At 40.1% G+C, this 21,901-nt stretch overlaps 1 protein-coding gene across 2 annotated transcripts in view; it reads left to right on the forward strand.

Annotated features, from left to right (window-relative positions):
- The window catches only part of PRKG1 (protein kinase cGMP-dependent 1), a 1,351,832-nt gene that overhangs the window by 1,302,032 nt on the left and 27,899 nt on the right, over positions 1–21,901 (forward strand). For both annotated transcript variants that reach the window (XM_062214515.1, XM_062214514.1), the window contains exon 10: positions 3,898–3,994. In XM_062214515.1, the coding sequence (XP_062070499.1) occupies positions 3,898–3,994 (97 nt within the window). The remainder of the gene's footprint in view (positions 1–3,897; positions 3,995–21,901) is intronic.

Below are 21,901 nucleotides of genomic sequence, written 5' to 3' on the forward strand. Positions count from 1 at the left end.
AGCAAGAAGCTGGATTGGAAGTGTAACAGCCAGGATTTGAATCAGGCAGGGATGTGGATGTCCTAAGTGGCAGCTTCCCCCTCTGCACCACAACAGCAACCCCAATTCCTTGTTCTATTTTAAGCAAGACACCAGAAACTGTATTTTTTAGTGAAATACATTTCTATTAGCAAGTGACAGCTGTTCTCCCATAAACTGTTGCACACATGGATTTTAGAATCGCTTGGACCTGGCCCTCATTCCTTGTACTCGGGGCCCTGCAGTAATAATTCAGTTATGAACTTAGGTTGAACATTTTCCTTCTTCAAGCAAAGCAGGCTTCTTAATAGATTAGCAGCCATTTATCTAACCATTTATTTGACATTCTTTCCTATTCAAGCTTTGCAACTTTTTCGAACTTGCCTCAACACTCTGTCATAAGCAAATGAGACTTTCTAAAGAAAATGGAACATAATTGATAAATTAAAATTTTCTTCAATTCTCAACTGAAGGTATACAATTAAAATGCTCTTCCTAGTTATGAACTGGAACTAATTCAATGCCTGAAGACTCTAAATCATTTATACCTTAGCCTCTTTATAAAAGAGCATTGCATAGTGATTTCCATATTTTTTGTTATTAAAAAAGTATGCAAGGGGCTGGTGCCGTGGCACAGTAAGTTAATCCTCTGCCTGCGGCACCGGCATCCCATATGGGCACCAGTTCTAGTCCCAGCTGCCCTTCTTCCAATCCAGCTCTCTGCTATGGCCTGGGAAAGCAGTAGAACATTGCCCATGTCCTTGGGTCCCTGCACACACATGGGAGACTGGGAAGAAGCACCTGGCTCCTGGTTTTGGATCAGTAGAGCTCCAGTCGTTGTGGCCATTTGAGGAGTGAACCAATGGAAGGAAGACCTTTCTCTCTGTCTCTCCTTCTCACTGTCTGTAACTCTGCCTCTCAAATAAATAAAATCTTTAAAAAAATATGCAAAATATCTCTGACAAAAATGTGACTCTTGTCCCTAAAAATAATCTAAATGAGAAGACAATAAATGTATACAAGATATTAAGCAACTAACTCTCTGTAGTATATGAATCAGGAACTAAAACAAATAGAATGCAGGAGTAAGAGCACAGTGACCCAAAGGCCCTTCAAAATACATCTCCTCAATAACAAGATAAAATCACCCAACTGGGTGGATTTTAATGGCTAAAGAGAAATATCTTCTATGTAAGATGGCATTAACTCAGGGGATAGGTATATTAAATTTCACCAGTAATTAACCAGGTAATAACTATAAAGAGTCGAGATGACTTTGATATGCAAACAAAAAGAACTACCTTGTGACTTTTGTATAGCTACATATTCCTTTCTGTAAGTTAGCAATGCTATTTATTTTCCTAGAGCCATATTAACCATTGTAGAACTGTCTTCATTCCTATGGTTCTGGGGTGGGAAGGGCAGGAACTAAGATCAATGTGGAAGAACAGTCAACCCTCTTATCACAGTGTGTCATCTCCATACTCACTGAACATCTATTTTTCCCCCTGGCCCAATTTAATCCATACCAAAATTCTTGTGTGATTTCTGGAAATTTGTGAGGCTTCCAGAAAGTTCTGAACTATGACACTCAACCCTTAGAGTACATCATAATCACCCAGGAGTTTTTACAAATGGATGCCTGAGGCCAGTGTTGTGCCACAGAGGTTAAGCCACCAGTTGCAATGCAGCATCTCATAACCAAGTGCTGCTTAGCATCGTGGCTTCCCTGCTCACATGCCTGGGAAGGCAGCAGATGATGGCCCAAGTGCTTGATCCCTGCAACCCATGTGGGAGAGCTCCTGGCTCTTGGGTTCCACCTGACCCAGCCATGACTGGTACTTGCTTCCCTCTTCTCTCTTTCTTCTGTCATGATGCCTTTCAAATAAGTAAATAAATAAATCTTTATAAAAATGCAGTTGTCTGGGTACCACCTCCAGAAGTTTCTGATTTATTTGTCATAAAGCTCAAATGAAGTGTTTGTGAAAGATGCTGAGGTGACTCTGGTGTGCAAGAATAGACTGAGAATCATTTCATTCCTCTAGATGTACTTCCAGGCTAATTTCCCCAGGTCTAAATTATAAATGTTGGGGGTGTATCCAAGAATTACAAAGGACGACATCATAGTTTTAGTATGTAAAGAATGATGTTTAAATATGTAAAATACACTATGTAGTCTAAAAGTGTTGACCCTTTTCCCACCTGAGATTTCTAACTATAGCAAGCACATTAATTATTATTCAATAATGATTTCATTGAGAAAGTTGCCTATTTATAGCCAGCATGCTTGATCATATACAAACTGTCATAGGCTCTGACCTGATGTTATGAGTGGGAGGTACCCTTTTTAAGCACCTGTTGAAGTCAACTCTGCCACTAGCCCTTTAAATGGGGTGGGGTGGGGGTCTTAATTTTGCAAAAGCAGCAAGCCAGTTGGAATGCTAGAAATGCACATTTGCTGCTCCTGTTCCATTCCAGTAAACATCTCTTGAATTACTGTGTTCCTCTTTTGATTGTGTAGCTAATGAAAGAACTCGACATATTAGGATTAGGGTTAACTAGCTTTGTTTTTCAAGGTTTATTAGAGAGAGTTGATTTCTTGTTATAAGCCAATATTGAAAAACATTGTTCGTACTTTCCAAGGAGTCCCTCACAGTTGACTTGTAAAACTAGAACTATGGTTGGAAAGTTAAGAATGTTGAAAACTCACCTATGGGGCTGTTACACGTATCTTCCACTGGAGGGTCTAAATTTCTGTTTGGTTATAATGGAACAGTAAAATGTTACATAGCTTGACACTCCACCTGCCGGTGGCTGATTCTATTCAAAAGTGGACATAACCTCAGTATCTTTACCTCAAGTGTATTAGTCATTTCTATCTATAGCAGAGTATTGAATCAAGTTCCATCAGGCTGAAGGTCATGGGTTATACAGAGTCATTCCAATACTTTAATTCTGAGACAGCTGAATTACTCTCTGACCTGACGTTATGAGTGGGAGGATCATCTTCATCTTTCTGTCTTCCTGCCCTTTCTAAAAATAGTAGGGCCTCTAACAAGGAGATATTTTAAGCAGCTCATATTCACTTGTCTCATCAGGAGAAGGTTATTTTGGCCACTTGCATGTGTCGGGTTTGCATGTGTGCATAGCTAGACTTTGGAACCCCAGTCCGTACTTCGTCCCACCACTGATAAAAGAAACTTGCGAACTAAAAGACTGGGATTGCTAGCTGAGAGTTTTGGCTACAAGTCAGTGGGTAATCATAAGCGAAAGGAAGATACCTTTCAGGCATGTGCATATGCTCCCGAAATCCTCCATTTCAGACATTTGCACGTCAGTCCTGAGCTTCTTGGATCTGTTTTCATAAACCTGGCTGTGATTTTGCTCCAGAGACTTCCACGATCTTGCCACTTCTAATAAATATTTCTAGGAGGCGCTGGCAGCTTGTGGATAAGGGAAACTAATGAGAAACTGCCATCCAAAATCTGAACGGCAAAACCCAAAGCAATCAAAACCAAAAAATTTCAAACCAAACCAAAAACGAAAAACTCAAACCACCCGTGCTCACAAGAAGACGCGTAGAAAAATACCAAGATGTAACTTGGATTTGATAACTGGATTTATCAGTCCCTTGACTGGCATGCAGTGGGTACTTTGTATTTTTCTACTTTGAAAAAAAAAAACAAGTGCAAAATCTTTGTAATTCTGTACAACTGGGACCAAAACATTATGAGTGTGAGAAAACATAGACTCTAAGAGCAAGATGGAATTTCAGCAGGTAAACCCTCTTCCACAGTCATGTCATTCCAGTGAAGTTGTACGTGGGACTCGTGTTTGCACCTCTAAGAAATTTCCGTTTTTTCGCATCAAAAAATCCAGATATGAAGCCGAAGCTGCCTTCTTCGCCAACCTGAAGCTGTCTGATTTCAACATCATCGACACCCTTGGAGTTGGAGGTTTCGGGCGAGTGGAGCTGGTAGGTGGTTGTTCTTTAAATGCTTTTGAAAAGCTCTTTCTTCTTTTCCATTTGTTTTCTCCTTTCTCTTCGTTGAGTGCCATTGCTCTAAATCAATACCAAATACTTCCGGACAAGCCAGTCAGTGTATGCAAGGAGGCAGGCTGTGTTCGAGCCAATAGATTGAAAATAAACACCAAATTACTCATTAGGAAATCTCTTCAGATTAAAAGAAAACTAAACTCATGACTTAGGAGTCATAAAGTACTTTTTACCCAGCTGATTTCTTTAAAGTTTTATTTACTTATGCAATAGTGTGATAATTCGAAGCATATACATGCATAAATTTGCTAGCTGAGATATTCTATAATCTTTATTTCCCTAGTTCTGAGCAGTATTCACAGCTTATGCTTATATACCATAAGTACAATTACAATAATTTAAATACATATAAAAGGAAGTGGTAGATAAACACATATATATATATATATATACTTTATATATATATATGTGTGTGTGTGTGTGTGTGTATAATATGTGAAGCAACTGTGGTAGTAATTCTTTGATTCCATACTTGCAAGCACCGGTTTAGTGCTTAGAGTTAAAGGTTTGACTATTTTGTATAATTTATTTCAAGCACATTTTATATCTCGCTAAGTGTTGATGAAGCTGATGAAGACATTTTTGTACAAGTTCATACATTACATAAATGTGTAAGCAGTACAAAAGCATACTCTCTTTTGCATCTGTTTGAAATATAAAATACATACTGTAACAAAAATTAGACAAATGTGGATTCTGGTGGCTGCATTCCAAGATGGTATAGATAAAAACCCTATTTGGGAATGCACTTGAATTGCCACCGTTCTACTGAGCATGGCGGCCTCTGGTATCAGACACTAGTACAGTATGTTAGGAACTCCCTGAGACTATGTACAGTGCAGTAAACAGTTACTGTTGCCATCAGCGCTCAGGAGAAATCCCCTTCCATAAAGGTAGAATGACCCAGAGCTATTTTTGACATGTGTTCCTTAGTTCTGCAGCTGGGATTTCTGAATGTGATAGGCAGAAATTAGACAAGTTTCCACAGCTATAATATATTTCATTGAGTTTGCATTTTACTTCCCTTAATGCTAGTGGGAGATCCTGCAATGCTAACTACTGTTTCTGACTTGAAAATCCATAGTGTGCCTCTGAGGATCTGAGTGTTTTCAGCTGCAGGAGGAAAAATCAAGGATTTAGAGGAAAAAAAAAAAAAAAAAAACCTCTTGATTTTCTGAGCAAGTAATGTAGCCTTAGATTTAGTTTTCAAGCGCTTAGGTTTTGTGGTGAGTTGTACTTGTTTGTTTAGCTAATGAAGATCTACAGCATTATACATGAACAGCTTTGCTGTAGAGGTGTTGGACCTGTTGACAGGACAAAGGATGGAGCTGTTTGCCCTGAAGGGTTCATTTTTTTGTTGTATTTAACAAATCAACATTACAGCTTTGGGAATCTTCAGTTTACAGGTGAGATATAGTAAGAAATGCAGGAATTATATTGAAAATACCTTATAACACTTTTGAAAATAGCTTTGAAACCACTTAAAGCTGAACAACTAAATTCCAAGCTGATAATAAAAAAACTTGCAGAAAATTCATTGAAAAATGTGTGACGAGGTATAGACAGCTAATCACAAAATTAGGAAAGGTTTAATATGGGCATATAAAAAGTAATTCAGGCCAGCACCGCGGTTCACTTGGCTAATCCTCCACCTGCGGCGCTGGCACCCCGGGTTCTAGTCCCGGTCGGGGTGCCGGATTCTGTCCTGGTTGCTCCTCTTCCAGGCCAGCTCTCTGCTGTGGCCCAGGAGGGCAGTGGAGGATGGCCCAAGTGCTTGGGCCCTGCACCCACATGGGAGACCAGGAAAAGCACCTTGCTCCTGGCTTTGGATTGGTGCAGTGTGCCAGCCGTGGCAGCCATTTGGGGGGTGAACCAATGGAAGGAAGACCTTTCTCTCTCTCTCTCTCACTGTCTAACTCTGCCTGTCAAAAAAAAGTAATTCAATTGAAAAAGACAAAATGGGAGCATCTGTGTGCGTGTTGGTATGTACAAACTGTGTGTTTGTCTAGGCATCTCTATGTTTGAGTACATACATATTTATGGATTATCTCCAACCCAAGACTATTTGTCCTGGTTCTCATCTCAAGGGTATTGTATTTTGATTCTTTGACACAACTGTTTATAGAATATTGAGAACTGTAACCCTCAGAATAAGTTCAGGTTGTAAATATAGCCCAATTTATAAAAACTTTTGATAATGTTGAGAAATCCATAAATGAATCATTATGTAAAATGAGTACATAGGAGGAAGAGACTCATCTGCTTAATCTCTGAAATCACAAATACTTTTGTTATCTTGCCTGTCCCAAAACAATGTGGAAGAAGCACAATTGTAGATTATATTGTTTTCAGTATGGATCAGCCATTTATGAGAGCAGCACTACCCTAGAGTTCATTGTCCCCAGTTGTTACCACTTACTAACTGCCCGATCCTATGAATTCTGGGTATGAGTGGTCTTTTTGATGTATATATAGTGCCAGAATTGGGAATTTGGCCTCAAAACCTTGACTGCAATTCCATATGGTAGTCATAGTGTATAATGTGTGCTGAGGCTGGTGTCCGTATCATTCATGGTCAGGAGGAGTTCGTAGACAGAGCCCAGTTGTATTGTGATTATGTAAGCTTTTTCTTTGACTAGCCTCTGAGAATGATGTATTTAAGATGATTTTCATAGTATCATAGAGTGCTATTTTTAAACAATTTAACTTTCATTTAAACTCATTTCACCTATGTATATATAGTGCTGAACATGTAAATACAAAGTATGTAAGATTTATACTTAGCTACTGTCCTTAGATTAGCAATATATTGATCGTGTATATATGATATTACAAAATAATACCACCAGTGTACTTTAATTTTATAATAGCATTTTCTGGAAAAAAAATTCCTAGGTATGAGATTATGAAAGCCTCAACATTATATGATGAAATTGAGAAGTTTGGATTTGTTAACCCTATTTCCTGCTTTTTCTATGTTAAGAATATAGTTTTTCATCACTGCCATACATATTCTGAGATTTTGTGCAGTGATATACCCTTCACAGACTTCTTAGCATGTCTTACATTTATCATTTATTTCAGTTTAGATAGATACAGATTCAAGGATATTTTTCAAGCAGAAGGATTTTTAAATTGTCTATTGTAAACTTTTGGGAATGAGATAATGATTTGTCCAGTAATAAACTTAAAGTTTTTAAAAAGATTGATCAATTGAAAAGCAGAGTGACACAGCCACAACAGCCAGGCCTTGGGCAGGCTGAAGTCAGGAGCCTGGAACTCCATCTAGGCCTCCTACATGGCTGTCAGGAGCCCGAGGACTCGAGCTATCTTCCACTGTTCCCAGGTGGGTTAGCAGGGAGCTGGATCAGAAGCAAAGCAGCCAGGACTTGAACCAGCATTCGAATATGGGATGCTGGCATCACAAGCAGTAACGTAACCTACTGTGCCACAGTGCTAGCCCCTTAAACATTTGTTCATTGATGACTCTAGGAGTAAAGATCTAAGTGAGTATAGGCATGAGATTCTGATCTTAATCTATTTCACAAATATGAGGGGCTTCAGAAGCTTCACGGTAATTGTACATTACCTTTTAATTCTATTTGCCCTGAACTTTTTGAAACTTTCTTGTAGTTTTAGAATAAATAACCTCGATTAGTAAACTCAGATGTGTCTAGTTCACAATCATTACCTTTAGACAGTAATCTATGCTGTTTTCTGTTCTGTTACCTGGCAGGAAAGAGTAGTCTTTATAATCTGTACACTGATATTAGTTTAAAATATGCCTTCCATTTATTATATTACTTCTTTTATCAATGCTCTTTTAATACATGATTTACTCATTAAAGCTCTAAGTTCTTCTGTATGACAGCTACATAATCACTTTAATGTATATGGTTTGACTACAAAATAGGAGATTGATTTTACAAATCACAAGTAAAAATTAGTTTCATTGCTTCATGGGCACATTCCTAATTTATCCCATTTTTACTCTTGTCAAAGAGAAGGCTGCTTTGAGAATAGATTTATACAAATCAAAATCAATTTGTTTTTAATCTGGCAATACTGTGTAGTGATTGCTTTAAATATTAGACATTTAATCTGTTTGTGCAGCAATCCAAATTCCTCCTAACCCAGGGTACAATACTTGGATAAAATATAGGACACAAAAATAGGGAAGACATAATTGCTGCTTTCTTGGATTATATTCTTTCTATGTCAGGTAATATGCCTCTGTATTGTGTATTCTCTGATGGGAGATACAAAGCTCAAAGGCATTCAGCACCTGGCTCTAGGTACTCAGTCTCCTAGGAGAGCCAGTTATGCAAACTAATAAATAAAACTACAAGAAAGTTATGAACGACCCAGATTTGGTGCATGGAAGAGCAAGACTTCTTGGAGGAGGTGGCATTTCAAAGGCAGAGGAAGAGTGATGGCATTGACATATATAACCTGAAGCACTGTGGTACACTCATGGGAAAATGAAACTATTGCAGAAACAAATGTCTATTAATAAGTTCTTATGACTTCCTTAACAAAATAGTCCAACTTCCATGGGAATCCTGCTTTATAAACTACACATTTCATTCATATCTAGTATATAATGCTCCCTAAACAGCTATTCTGAACTACATTTTATAGGGAAAATATCAAGACCAATGTTTCTAAGAGGCCTTTGGCCACACAGTAATCCTGATAGAGTTTTTGTTATTGTCTAGAACTGCTAACTTTATAAAGTATTTATTTTATTGTATTTGAAAGTCAGAGGGGCAGAGATCTCCCACCTGTTGCTTCATTTCCTAAATGCCTCCAATAACCAGGGCTGGGACAGGCAGAAGCCAGGAGCCCAGAACTGAGTTCAGGTTTCGGTGTGATGCAGTGAGCCATCACCTGCTACTTCCCAAAGTGCATATCATCAGGAAGCTGCGATCAGGAGTGGACTTGGGATTTGCACCCAGGCACTTCAATATGAGATGTGGGTTTCCTAAGCAGTGGGTTAACTTCTATGCCAAATGCCCACCCCAGGACCACTGACGTTTAACAAATGAGTCTTCTGTCATTGTGGCTTCTAAAAGTATTTTGATACTAATCACCACTAATAACCACCACAAAATCAGAGTTGTGTTATTTCATCGTCACATGTACAACTGTACTTTTTCAAGTTTTTATTTTTTAAAGATTTATTTGAAAGAGTTAGAAGGAGAGACAGACAGAGATCTGTCATCAGCTGGTTCACTCCCCAAATGGCCGCAGCAACCAGGGCTGGGCCAGGCCAAAGCCAGGTTCTGGGATCTTTTTCTGGGTCTCCAATGTGGGTGGCAGGGGCCCAGATACTTGGGCCATCTTCTGCTGCTTTTCTCAGGCTATTATCAGGGAGCTGGAGCTGAAATGTAGCAGCCAAGAATGCCCACATAGGATGCTGGCATTGCAGGCAGCACCTTTACCCACTATGCCACAACACCAGCCACACAACTTTGCTTTAAATTTTTTTTTTCTAGTCCCAAGTACTTTGGCCCCTGCCACCCATGTGGGAGACCAGGATGGAGTTTCTGTCTCCTAGCTTCTGCCAGGCCTAAACCTGGCTACTAGGACCATTTAGGGAGATAGAAAGTCTCTGCCTCTCTCTCTCGTTGTTACTCTGCCTTTCAGATAAATAATCTTAAAAATGTCTTTCTAGAATTCAAGAACCTGAAATAGACATGAATTTAGAATAGATGTAATGATTATTTTTTATATACCTCCTATTTCTTTCAAACCCTCAGAGGCATCCCTTTTCTTTTAATCTTTGGAGTTCCTATTTAAGTGACAAAATGCAGGGGAAAAATTGGAATAATATGGTAGCTAAAAGCTAGAGCTCTGCAGATAGACTTTCTGGATTGACCTCTCACCGACTGTGTATGCTTAGTCATTTACTTACACGTTCAGGCTAATTTTCCCATCTTAAAATGAGGATAATAATAGTATATATGCAACCCAAATTTGCCAACAGGGGATGAACTAAAGCCCCCAAATGGTGTCTTAAACAGCATAGGTCAATAAGTGTAATCAGTGTTTTATTGTTGTTATAATATCAGTAATATGCTTATGATTACTGGCTTTATTTATTACTTTCAGCCAAACCCACAGAAAATCAGGAGAATGGAAAGATTTTACTGCTTTTTCTCCCATTGCCAAGCAGGCCAGAGAGTCTAAGTATTTCTCCAATATAAGATAGAACCGGAGGTCTTCAAATGACCTTCAGTGACAGCTTCTATTAAATTCCCCCAAACCACTAAAGCTCTTTACTTTCTGATCTGTCAGGAGGGGAGATGGGAAACAGTTTTCAATCTTCCCCGTGCTGAACCTGTGTGCACCTGAAGTTGTCCACTTTTATTTATCCATTTCTCTTCCCAATTGTAAAGCCCCACCTCTTACCCTCTCCATGGGAGATCATTTTGGGGGCCGAATCTCCAGTTTCTCCACAGCCTTCTTAAACCACGACACTTCAATTTTGGGTAATGAGGACCTGGCTCTTGCCAAGTGGAGCACACAGGTTACCTCTCATTGATTCTTTGCTGCAAGCCAGTTCATAAGTCCCACAATGGGATCGCTCAGGAGGGGGCAATGTGGCAGCAAGGTGCAAGAACCATGCAACACTCACATAACTACATGTGAGCAAGGAGCCACTGTGTGCAAAATGATAACCATACCACCCTCCCAGCATTTCCGCCAGCTGCTTCCTCACTGTGATTCAGATGTAAGTAAGTAGGCTTACAGGGTTATGTAACCAAATGAAAACCAAAAAGTAGGGACTGAGGGTTGCTGAAGCCAGAAGTTAGGTGATAAACACTGCTGCGTCAACAGAGTTTTGTTTTGTTGTTATGGGAAAGGCAAGCTGCTTCACTCCAAAGGGAAACCCCACGTAAGATGAAAACATTTCAAGTGCGTCCCACTGCCAAGCCACACAGCCGTGAAACAGAATAGCTGTGGGATCACTGGGCGGCAGCAGTGCCATTTGTGCCCAGTGTGATTCAGGCAGATGACGCCCGGGGAAGCCCTGCTGCCCCGAGGCCCTGTGGCCTCTGTAACCGGAGTCAGCGGTCAGCACCGGCGGAAACATGAACACAGCTCTTGCTCGGGCTGTGCTCTCCTTGGTTTATTGTAAAATGTTTAAATCTCATGTGGAACCTTCAAAAGAATAGAAACACTCACAATTTATTAGTTGTGATGAATAATGTTGATTTCTAATAAAAATAAGTTACTCAGAGAGCAAATGAAAATCCAATCCAGGGGCCGGCGTTGTGTCACTGCAGATTAAGCTGCTGCCTGTGATACCAGCATCCCAATGGAAGCTGATTTGAGTCCCAGCTACTCTACTTTGGATACAGCTCCCTGCTTATGTGCTGGGAAAGCAGCAGAGGATGGCCCAAGAGATTGAGCCCCTGCACCCATGTGGGAGACCGGGAAGAAGCTCCTGGCTCATGGTTTTGGCCTGTCCAAGCCCCAGCCATAGTAGCCTTTGGAAGGTAAACCAGCAGATGGAAGATCTCCCTCTCTCTCTCCTTAACTCTGCCTTCAAATAAATAAGATAAATTGAAAAAAAAAAAAACCTAATCCACTAAGCAGTAATTGAGCATCAGCATGGGTATCAACAATATCTGGCAACAGCTAACCAACCACAGGAGAGTTTCTCAGCAAAATTGCAGCTGGTAAAGCTTCTCTATAATGTATGTAAATAAAATATGATATATATATTAATTCATCTGATAACTATGGATATAAGTTTTGATACACAGATACATAGAATACAATGTAGAATACATGAATGACAACAGATAGAACACTTTCTCACATGCTTTGTACAGTTATAAGAATTTTGTATACAACCTAGTTACTGAAAAGCTTTTTCATAGAAAGTATTTGAAATTAGTATCTTAGCATAAATGAGCAAATGTTAACACCTTCTTCAAACTTTCATGGGGTTCTAGAACGAGCACTATAAATATTGAAGGCATCAAGCATGTTTTTCCAAGGCTTATGATAACTGATGATAAAAGTTTATCTAAAAGTTAATACTTAGGTCACGTTCGTTTTTGTGTTTTCTGTGACCTAAGTTTATTTTTTTATGAATTGAATTTAAGGACACACCACTTTCAGCAAATATTTATCTGTGTTAAAAATTGCCAAAAAGTTTGTTGACTATAAAAATATCAGATGTGATTCCTGTTCTTTGAGAACAGGAATCTTCTACATAAGTGTTGCTTTAAATTATACGTTATACAGAAGTATCTTCAGTGTTTCTGGAGGGAGGAAGTTGAGAAATCCTGGAAGGGACACTGGAAACCGAAGTCAAGGGTTTGGGAATAGGTTGGGATTTCAGTGAACAGACAGGGAGAGGCCACTTCAGGGAAAGGTTACAACATAAAAGGCCACGTGTTGTCACAGGACACCAAAGCAAGTGACCACAACCAAGTTAAGCTGTGTGAGGGAATGGAGAGAAATATAATTAGATAGCTGGTCAGTCGAGTATACCTGTGTTATATTCTTAAAGAGCATTCTACTGGAAATAAAAAAGGTGTTGGGACATTAGGGCAGGTAATGAGAGTGTATCAACACAGACTTAGCTCTGAACATCCATCCGTGAAATTAAAGACCCTACCAGAAGGTGACTAGATGGTCTATTTTTAGATGGCCCTGCTCCCAGAAATAAACATCCATCATTTCTCTGCTGATGATGGTCGTTTACTTTATACCAAGACGTCACCCATATCTGTGAAAATTGTATGTAAACATTTCACAGAGGGATCTCCTTAATGATAGGGAAACCTAGTCCACTTGTGTATGTTAAGAATGTAAAAATAGTCATACCCCTTTAAATGAAATGAAATGGTTTCTCTTTCTGGCAAAAAAATTATAAAACTGGTATTTCTGTAGATTTCAGTCCAGCTTATTAATTTCATGCATTTAATGTATATTTTATTCACGATCTGTCCTTCGTATTAGAACCCCCAATGCCATTGGCATATACAACGTACTGGCTTCAATACTAAGCTGTGAATTCAAAAGCTTGTGTGAGCCAAATGCCATTGTTCTTAACCCCTAGCTTCAGCCAGCTGCTTGCAAGTTCATGGTGAGAGTGGGGAGACTGTTACTACCCACAGGAGTTAAGAAAAAAAAGCTATAGCAATGGGGGCCATTGTCTGGCCATTCTATGACCTTGAATGCCACATCCACATAAACAAGGCAATTTTAAGTGTTCAGTGTGCCTTTCTAAGAGAGAGTTGGCTGTGTAAACCCCACACAGTAAATTCGTATTGAACTGCCCTAACTGCACTTGAAGTCCATTTGTATTTGTAACAAAACTTGAGACAGATTTAAAATACAACACCAGCAGGCTGCAAGACTATCTTTTTGTTCAATATTAGAAAGGTTGAAGTTTGAGGCTAGGGTGTTCTGAGATATTAGATCGAATTATAAGCCATTCTTCTAGAAAGTGAAACTTTTAAAAAAGTTTTTTTTTATGTCTTATGTATCAAAAGTATGACTAGAATTCAATACTTTTCCTGAGTTAGTCTGATTATATGTCAGAAGAGAGTTGAATTTTCTAACTCATTTTATACCTTCAGAGTCAATAAATGAAAGAATTTGAAAAGTGAACATATAATACACATCTCTGCCTGCATAGGTTTTAAGATGTGTGGTTTAGGCCAGTGCCGCGGCTCAATAGGCTAATCCTCTGCCTGCGGCGCCGGCACCCCAGAGTTCTAGTTCCGGTTGGGATGCCGAGTTCTGTCTCGGTTGCTCCTCTTCCAGTCCAGCTCTATGCTATGGCCCGGGAGTGCAGTGGAGGATGGCCCAAGTGCTTGGGCCCTGCACCCACATGGGAGACCAGGAGGAAGCACCTGGCTCCTAGCTTTGGATCAGCGCGGTGCGCCGGCCACAGCATGCCGGCCGCAGCGGCCATTGAGGGGTGAACCAATGGCAAAGGAAGACCTTTCTCTCTGTCTCTCTCTCTCACTGTCCACTCTGCCTGTCAAAAAAAAAAAAAAAAAAAGTGTGGTTTAACTATTAGAGTAATTCAATTATGTGATAGACATATTCTCAATTTGTAAGCAAGGTTTCAAAACTGTTGCATAGAGTATTTTATATGACTGAGATTATGCATAGGAATTAAAATCCTGGAGGCTGGCACTGTGGTGCAGCAGGTTAAGCTGCTGCCTGCAATGCCAGCATCCCATGTGCATGCCAGTCGAGTCCTGGCTGCTTCACTTCTGATCTAGCTCCCTGCTAATGTGCCTGAGAAGGCAGTGGATGATGGCCCAAGTACTTATGGCCCACCACCATATGGGAGACCTGGATGAGGTTCCAGGTTCTTGGCTTCAACCTGATCAAGACTTGGCTTTTGTGGCCATTTGACGAACTAGTGGATCAAAGATCGATCTGTCTGTGTCTCTGTCTGTCTCATGTTTGTGTGTGTGTGAGTGTGTGTATCCGTATTCTCTCTGTAACTCTGCCTTACAAATAAATATAAATATATATATATATATATATATTTTTTTTTGACAGGCAGAGTGGACACTGAGAGAGAGAGTCAGAGAGAAAGGTCTTCCTTTTGCTGTTGGTTCACCCTCCAATGGCCGCTGCAGCCGGCGCACCGTGCTGATCTGAAGCCAGGAGCCTGGTGCTTCCTCCTGGTCTCCCATGTGGGTGCAGGGCCCAAGCACTTGGGCCATCCTCCACTGCACTCCTGGGCCACAGCAGAGAGCTGGCCTGGAAGAGGGGACAACCGGGACAGAATCCGGTGCCCTGACCAGGACTAGAACTGGCTATGCTGGCGCCGCAAGGCGGAGGATTAGCCTATTGATCTGTGGCGCTGGCCAATAAATATATTTTAAAAAAAAGAAAATGGTGACTAGATAGGAAGCTATTTTTCTTTAATTAACATTGGGGCCTGCACTGTAGCTCAGTGGGTTAAAGCCCTGGCCTGCAGCACCAGCATCCTGTATGGGTGCCAGCTCGAGTCCTGGCTGCTCAGCTTCCCATCCAGCTCCCTGCTAATGCACCTGGGAAAGCAGCAAAGAATAGCCCAATTCCTTGGGCCCCTGCACCTGCATGGGAGACCTGAAAGAAGTTCCTGGATTTTGGCTTCAGATGGGCCCAGCTCCAGCTGTTGTGGCCATCTGGGGGAGTGAACCAGTGGATGGAAGACCTCTCTCTCTGTCTCTACCTTTCTCTGTAACTCTGTCTTCCAAATAAATAAAATAAATCTTCTAAAATTTTTTAAGAAAAAAGAAAACTGACATTGCATTGCTTTCTTTAAAAAAAATAGTGTTCTGTTCTGTTCCTTACATTTTCCAAACTGAAAGGTAAATATCTCTTTTTTGTTGAAAGATTTATTTATCTGAAAGTCAGAATCAGAGAGAGAGAGAGAGAGAGACAGAGACAGAGAGAGAGAGAGAGAGAGAGAGACAAAGACATCTATCTTCCATCTGCTGATTCACACCCCTAGATGGCCGCAGCAGCTGGAGCTGGGCCAGACCAAAGCCAAGAGGCAGGAGCTTCTTCCAGGTCTCCCACATGGATGGCAGGGACCCAAGCACTTGGGCCATCCTCTGCTGCTTCTCCCAGTTATTAGCAGGGAGCTGGATTGGAAGTAGAGCAGCTGGGACTTGAACCTGCACCCATAAGAGGTGCAGGCATCCTAGGGAGAGGCTTTACCTGCTATGCCACAATGCTGGGTCCCAAGTGAATGTTCCTTGAAAAGAACAACTTGGAAGTTTTTCCTCTAGAAAATTAACTTTTGTTTGGTTTTTATTTAAAAATATGCTCTTTGATATTTGTTTTCACCAGCTAAGGAATGATTTTAATGTAACAGACCAAATGAGATAATTGATAATTGGCATTCTCTTGATAAGAGATTGAGTTGACTGTGGGGAGGAAAGCAAGGATGGAATGGGAAGAGACCCTTCGCTGGTTCTCTGTCACTTGTATAAATGGCAGATGGAATGAAATGAAAAGGCATAGATAAACTACTCTCATCTGTTCCTCTGTTGTGAAAGTGGCACTCCCCCATATATATCCATCTATGAGTAGGAGGTTTAGGAAGTTTTGCACATAAAGCCTTTACCTGGACAACAGTACTGGGCCTCTAGATACCATGACTGAAGCGATTTGTAACACTGACAGCGCTGTGAAACTCCTAACCTATCCTTTGCATTCGCTGTGCAGTTTGATATGAATCACTCAGGGTGTGACAAGTCACTTTGCTCTTTCTAAGTATCTTATAGAGCAATCCAGATGCTGTAGTTCGTTCTTAAGTTTCACACATTGACTCAGGAAAAATAAATGATGTTATTGTATAGAGCAGAGAAATGTCAGAGATAAAATTATAGATAAGTAGTGAAGCAGAGTAACAGAGATAGGGAAAATACACATGGAGGGTGTGGGAGGGAGAGAGAGAGAGACAGAGAGAGAGAATCTCTTGTATTTACTAGTTTACTCCCCAGATGTCTGCAGTGGCTGTGGTTGGGCTAGGCTAAAGCCAAGAGGCTGGAAATCCATCTAGGTCTCCCCTGTGGTGCAAGGACCACTTCTGCTGCTTTCCCAGGTGCATTAGCAGGGAGCGAGATAGGAAGTGGAGCAGCTGGGAATCAAACCAGCACCCATATGGGATGCTAGCAGTGGCTTAAAAGGGTGCACTGCAGCACAGGTCCATAAAAAAATCAGATTGAAGTAGGCATGTGCCTGCTAAGATTTTGTTTAATGTTTGCCTAAAATTCATAGTGCAGTACTAATATACTGAAAAGAAATAATTCTGATATAAGAATTGTAGCATTTCAATTGGGTATAGCTTCTTAAGTACTTGAAACATTTCTATTTTTTAGATGAAATTAGAGAAGTAATTGTGACCTATGCCAAGTGGTAAAGTAAGATGTTTTGTTGTTGTTAAGAAATCTTGGAGGCTACAACCCAAGACTAATTTGTAGAGTAGAAGCTTTCTGTACATCTAGATATAACATTTGACTTTCTGTCATGAATACAATAAAATATTGGATATTCAGACACAGACATTTTCCCAGTTCTTCTTTTTCACTCAGTTGGGACAACTAATTTAAAACCGGGTTTGATGATAAATTATCATAGTAAATATCATTGGCTCATATTCATCTTAAGATTTCCACATATTTTGAATTCCACTGTAGTAATGCTAATTCTTATAGAGCATCTTTTAATTTTCAAAATATTTTCGTATATACTATCTAATACTATCTTAGAATGTCTAGTAAGGTTGATATGTTTTCCCTGCTCTGAAAGTGTATATGAGCTCTAGAAAGTTATAGGGCCTTTCTTATGATTGAAATTTGTTTATCATTAAAGTATTAAAAATCACTGTTCTAGAGAATTTTTAGAGAATTTTGTGAAAAGTATATTTAAGTTATGCCATGATTCTGTTAGCTTTTGGAAAGTGAGACTTTTTACATTAAGGAGTTTTAATAAATAGCAAATAGAGAAATCATTTAAATGAATAACATTTAGAAATGTGCCAGTATTTCACAGATATTAGAATGAAAACATAATTTCTAGGTAATTGGAAAAATTTTAATGCAGGTGAAAGATATATTTGGAAAGAACCATTTCTAAAATTTACTTGCATATAAAATAAATATTATAATGAATAAAGAACTAGAAATTATACATACACATTTTCTAAGGTTTTACTTTTTAAAATTCTCTGTTTTGTTGAAGTACAATTTACTTCTCAGATTTTTCTTTTGTGTACAGTTCAGTGAATTTTAGAATTATACAATCGACATAACAATTTTTGGAACATTTCTCTTACCCCAGTAAGAGCACATATGTCATTTACAAATACTCTCCATTCCTACTGCCAGAAAGGCTGCTATTAACCTATGTTCTAAATATTTGCCTTTTGTGGTGCATATTTTCTTACATTAAATGTGGTGTTACACTGCTTTTATTTTCTATTTGTATTATTGTAGAGTTAGTTCAATGATCTAAACACCCCATTGTTTAATGTTCAATAATATCACCCCCTTTTTCTTCTTGAATTTTCAGCTGGTTTAATGGCAACGTTATGCCTTGCCCCACCTTTGTTACTATATTCAACTGCTAGAGAACAGAGTGTTTCCTAAACCCAGAACCCAAGCCAGCATCCAATAGGGCTGGGAAGGTATCTGGCAAATAAGAGAGTATGGAGAAATGATGGAGAGGGAACCCAGTGTTTATGCATTTATGGAGTCTACTGATTTGTTTACTGATGTTGCTAATATCTTATTATGGACCTTTGATCTACTTTGATGATTCTGGTTAAGAACTGATGGTAACCAGGTGAAGCTTACTCCAGCAGTCTGGCACTGTTAACCTGACGGGAGAGGACACTAGCATTCTCAGTCCAGGGCTGGCAGGCATGCTCATGCTCACTCTTACATTCTCTCTTCTTAATAGAACTTCTTTGTATTGCAGAGCTGTCATGAGTTCCGTAGGTTACCTCAGACTGTAGGAAGCATGGGTTAAACCTCCGATTATAAACCATTACCAAATTGGTTCTAGGTAGGTTACAAAGCCCTTTCCTCCCAGGTCAGAGGGAGCCAAAAGAAATGACTTCATGCTTTGCCACATTATGCAGATTGCCTGATTAAAATTTTGTGCTATTCCATTTAGAGAACATATTTGCCATTCCTGTATTGCAGCTATTAGAATGATGAGGACTCTGCCTAGATTCCCTTGTGCCTTGGAGCCTATTTTAATGTTCTTTTGGGGAAAGTTAATGCTATTTTTATCCAAAGCATGTTCTTTGAAAGATAATAACACAGAGAACACAACAGAAACTGATCCTCTTTGTATGCTGGGGCTGAGAGAAGAGAGAGAATAAAATCTTTATCTCCTGGTAAACCGTGCACACACTGGAAACTCAATGTCATGCTTTCAGCATGAGCCATCATGATTCCCTAGCTACCTTTAGTCATTTAGGGGTATTTCCTCTTTGCTTTTTGTCCCAAGGTATTATTACATGTTTGTTGTGCCATTTCCACAAGGTTAGAATAATCTGCATATAAAATGCCTGGGTGTCAAATCAAATCACAGGTACATAGAATTCTCCAACTGCAGTGAGCCCTTAGAGATAATATAGCTGGACTTCTCACTTTCTGAGAGGTGGCCTAAAGCCCAGTGATGTTATATAACTAGTCAACTATATAACTAGAAATATAGTTCTATAACTAGTTAACTATATAACTAGTTATATAGTTATATAACTAGTCAACTATATAACTTCCTAGTGAAAGACCCATGACTAAGAGACAGGTTCCCAGGGTAAGCTTTTCTCAAATTACTTCATACCTTTGTTCTGGAGCATTACTTATGTATAAGAGAGGTGTGATGATAGTTGGCCTTTCCTGTAGTGCAAGGAAATGTAATTCAAACTATGTTATAAAGGATTCCTGCATCATAATTAACCATGTGATATTGACAGTTTAAGCCTTGAATTTTAGAAATCATTTTAATTATCATGTAGTTCTGGAAGTCATTTTCTTCCAATAAACCATGAACTCTTTTTTGAAAAAAAAGATTTATTTATTTGAAAGGAAGAGCTATGGTGAGATGGGGTGGGAGGAGAGAGAGAAAGAAAGAGAGAGAGAAAGAGAGAGAGAAAGAGAGTCTTTCATCTGCTGGTTCACTCCTCAAATGGCTACAACGACCAGGGCTGGTTGAAGCCAGGAGCCCAAACCTACATCTGCCTTCTCATAGGTAGTAAGGGGCCCATGTACTCCTGGCTATCTTCCACTGTGATCCCTAGGCCCATTAGTGGGAACTTACAGAAAGAGGAGGAGAGACAGATATCTTTCATCTACGGTTCATTCCCCAAATGGCTGTAATGACCAGGGCGAGGCCAGACCAAAGCCAGAAGCTTCCTCTGGGTCTTCCACACGGGTGGCAAGGGCCCAAACACTTAGGTCATCTTCTGCTGCTTTTCCAGATGCATTAATAGAGATCTGGAATGGATGTGGAGCCACCGGGACTCAAACCAGCGCCCATGTAGGATGCTGGCACTTCTGGAGGCAGCTTAACCCACTGCACCAGAGTGCTGGTCCACTAAAAATTCTGAATGACAAGGTTAAGTATACAAATATACAGCCTAAAGACCAACTCACAGCCAGTGGTAATGAGCCAGTTTTAACTTTACCCTGATCATTACCTTCCTTTCAAGGAGGTTTCGAGAAAAGACATGTATTTAAATATGGCCAGCAAATGTGTCTTCAGAGTGCTTTTGAATGCTGATGACATTGCCTGTCATCTTCAGGGGAGTGTTATCTGAGCATTACATGGAGCCTGACTTAACATCCATGTCAGAAATTCCCACTTCAGGGCTGGCGCTGTGGTGTAGTGGGTAAAGCCTTTGCCTGCAGCGCTGGCATCCCATACAGGCGCCGGTTCGAGTCCCAGCTGCTCCACTCCTGATCCGGCCCTCTGCTGTGGCCTGGGAAAGCAGTAGAAGATGATCTAAATACTTGAGCCCCTGTACCTGCTTGGGAGACCTGAAAGAACCTCCTGGCTTCAGATTGGCCCAGTTGCAGCCATTATGGCCATTCAGGGACTGATTCAGTGGACGGAAAATCTGTCTCTCCCTCTCTCTGTATGTAGCTGTACCTCATAAATAAATAAATAAATAAATCTGTAAAAAAAAGAAATTCCCTCTAACAATTAACTTTGTCCATGTATACAGTCACCCAAATGTCCATATAACACCTTGGAAATAATATATTAGTGTAAATGAAACTTTTACTAATTCTAATTTCGAACCACACACAGTATTCTTTGTGAAAAGAATATCTTATTTTTTATATTTATTTGAAAGAGTTACACAGAGAGAGGACAGGCAGAGTAGGGGGAGGGGTCTTCCATCCGCTGCTTCACTCCCCAATTGGCCGCAATGGCTGGAGCTGCGCCTATCTGAAGCTAGGAGCCAGGAGTTTATTCCGGGTCTCCCACGTGGGTACAGGGGCCCAAGGACTTGGGCCATCTTGTACTGCTTTCCCAGGCCATAGCAGAAAGCTGGATTGGAGGTGGAGCAGCTGGGACTCGAACTGGCTCCCATATGGGATGCTGGCACTGTAGGCAATGGTTTTACCCAGTATGCCACAGTGCTGGCCCCATGGCAAAAAGATCTTGAGAATTAGCATTTTTTCATTTGTTTTTCCTTTCTAGGAATGTGGAGAGGAAAACCATTGTGGTGCAAGTGTCAACAATCTTTTAGAAGTAGCTCCTCAAACCTTTACTTCTTTACCTAGTAGCACTGAGATAGTGTCGGGTAGAGACAGGAATGGTAGAAAGCGACATTCAGTTTCTGGTGAGTCATATTTTGAAAATTGTGCTCTGGCCTGAAGAGACCATTAAACTAAGCACATATGGATAAAAGCAGCTAATACTGACTGAGTGGTTATTGCAGACAATAACCACTTTTATTTCATCTTTTTAATGTATAAGGGTCATGCCCATATTACAGATAAGGATACATAGCAAAGAAAGTTTGAAGAACTTGACCAAGATCACAAGCCTGAAAATGGCTCAAATATAAACAAAGGCATTCAAATTGCAGATCAGTCACACTCTCATCCTGTGCATTCGTGCACCTAGAATGCTGGGATAGTCTGCAAAGGAAGACAAATCTTTGGCCTGAAGCTTGCTCCAAACCGGCTGGGCTAGTAAGGATTCCTGGGCAGAAGAAAATGTGCATTTCTCTTCTCTTTCATCAGCTTCCTTTTATACTCAACACTAATTTATTTGAGTGGCAGGGAGAGACAGACAGAAGACAGTTTACTTCCTAAA

This window comes from Lepus europaeus, chromosome 17 (genome assembly GCF_033115175.1).
Source record: "Lepus europaeus isolate LE1 chromosome 17, mLepTim1.pri, whole genome shotgun sequence".
Lineage (NCBI taxonomy): Eukaryota > Metazoa > Chordata > Mammalia > Lagomorpha > Leporidae > Lepus > Lepus europaeus.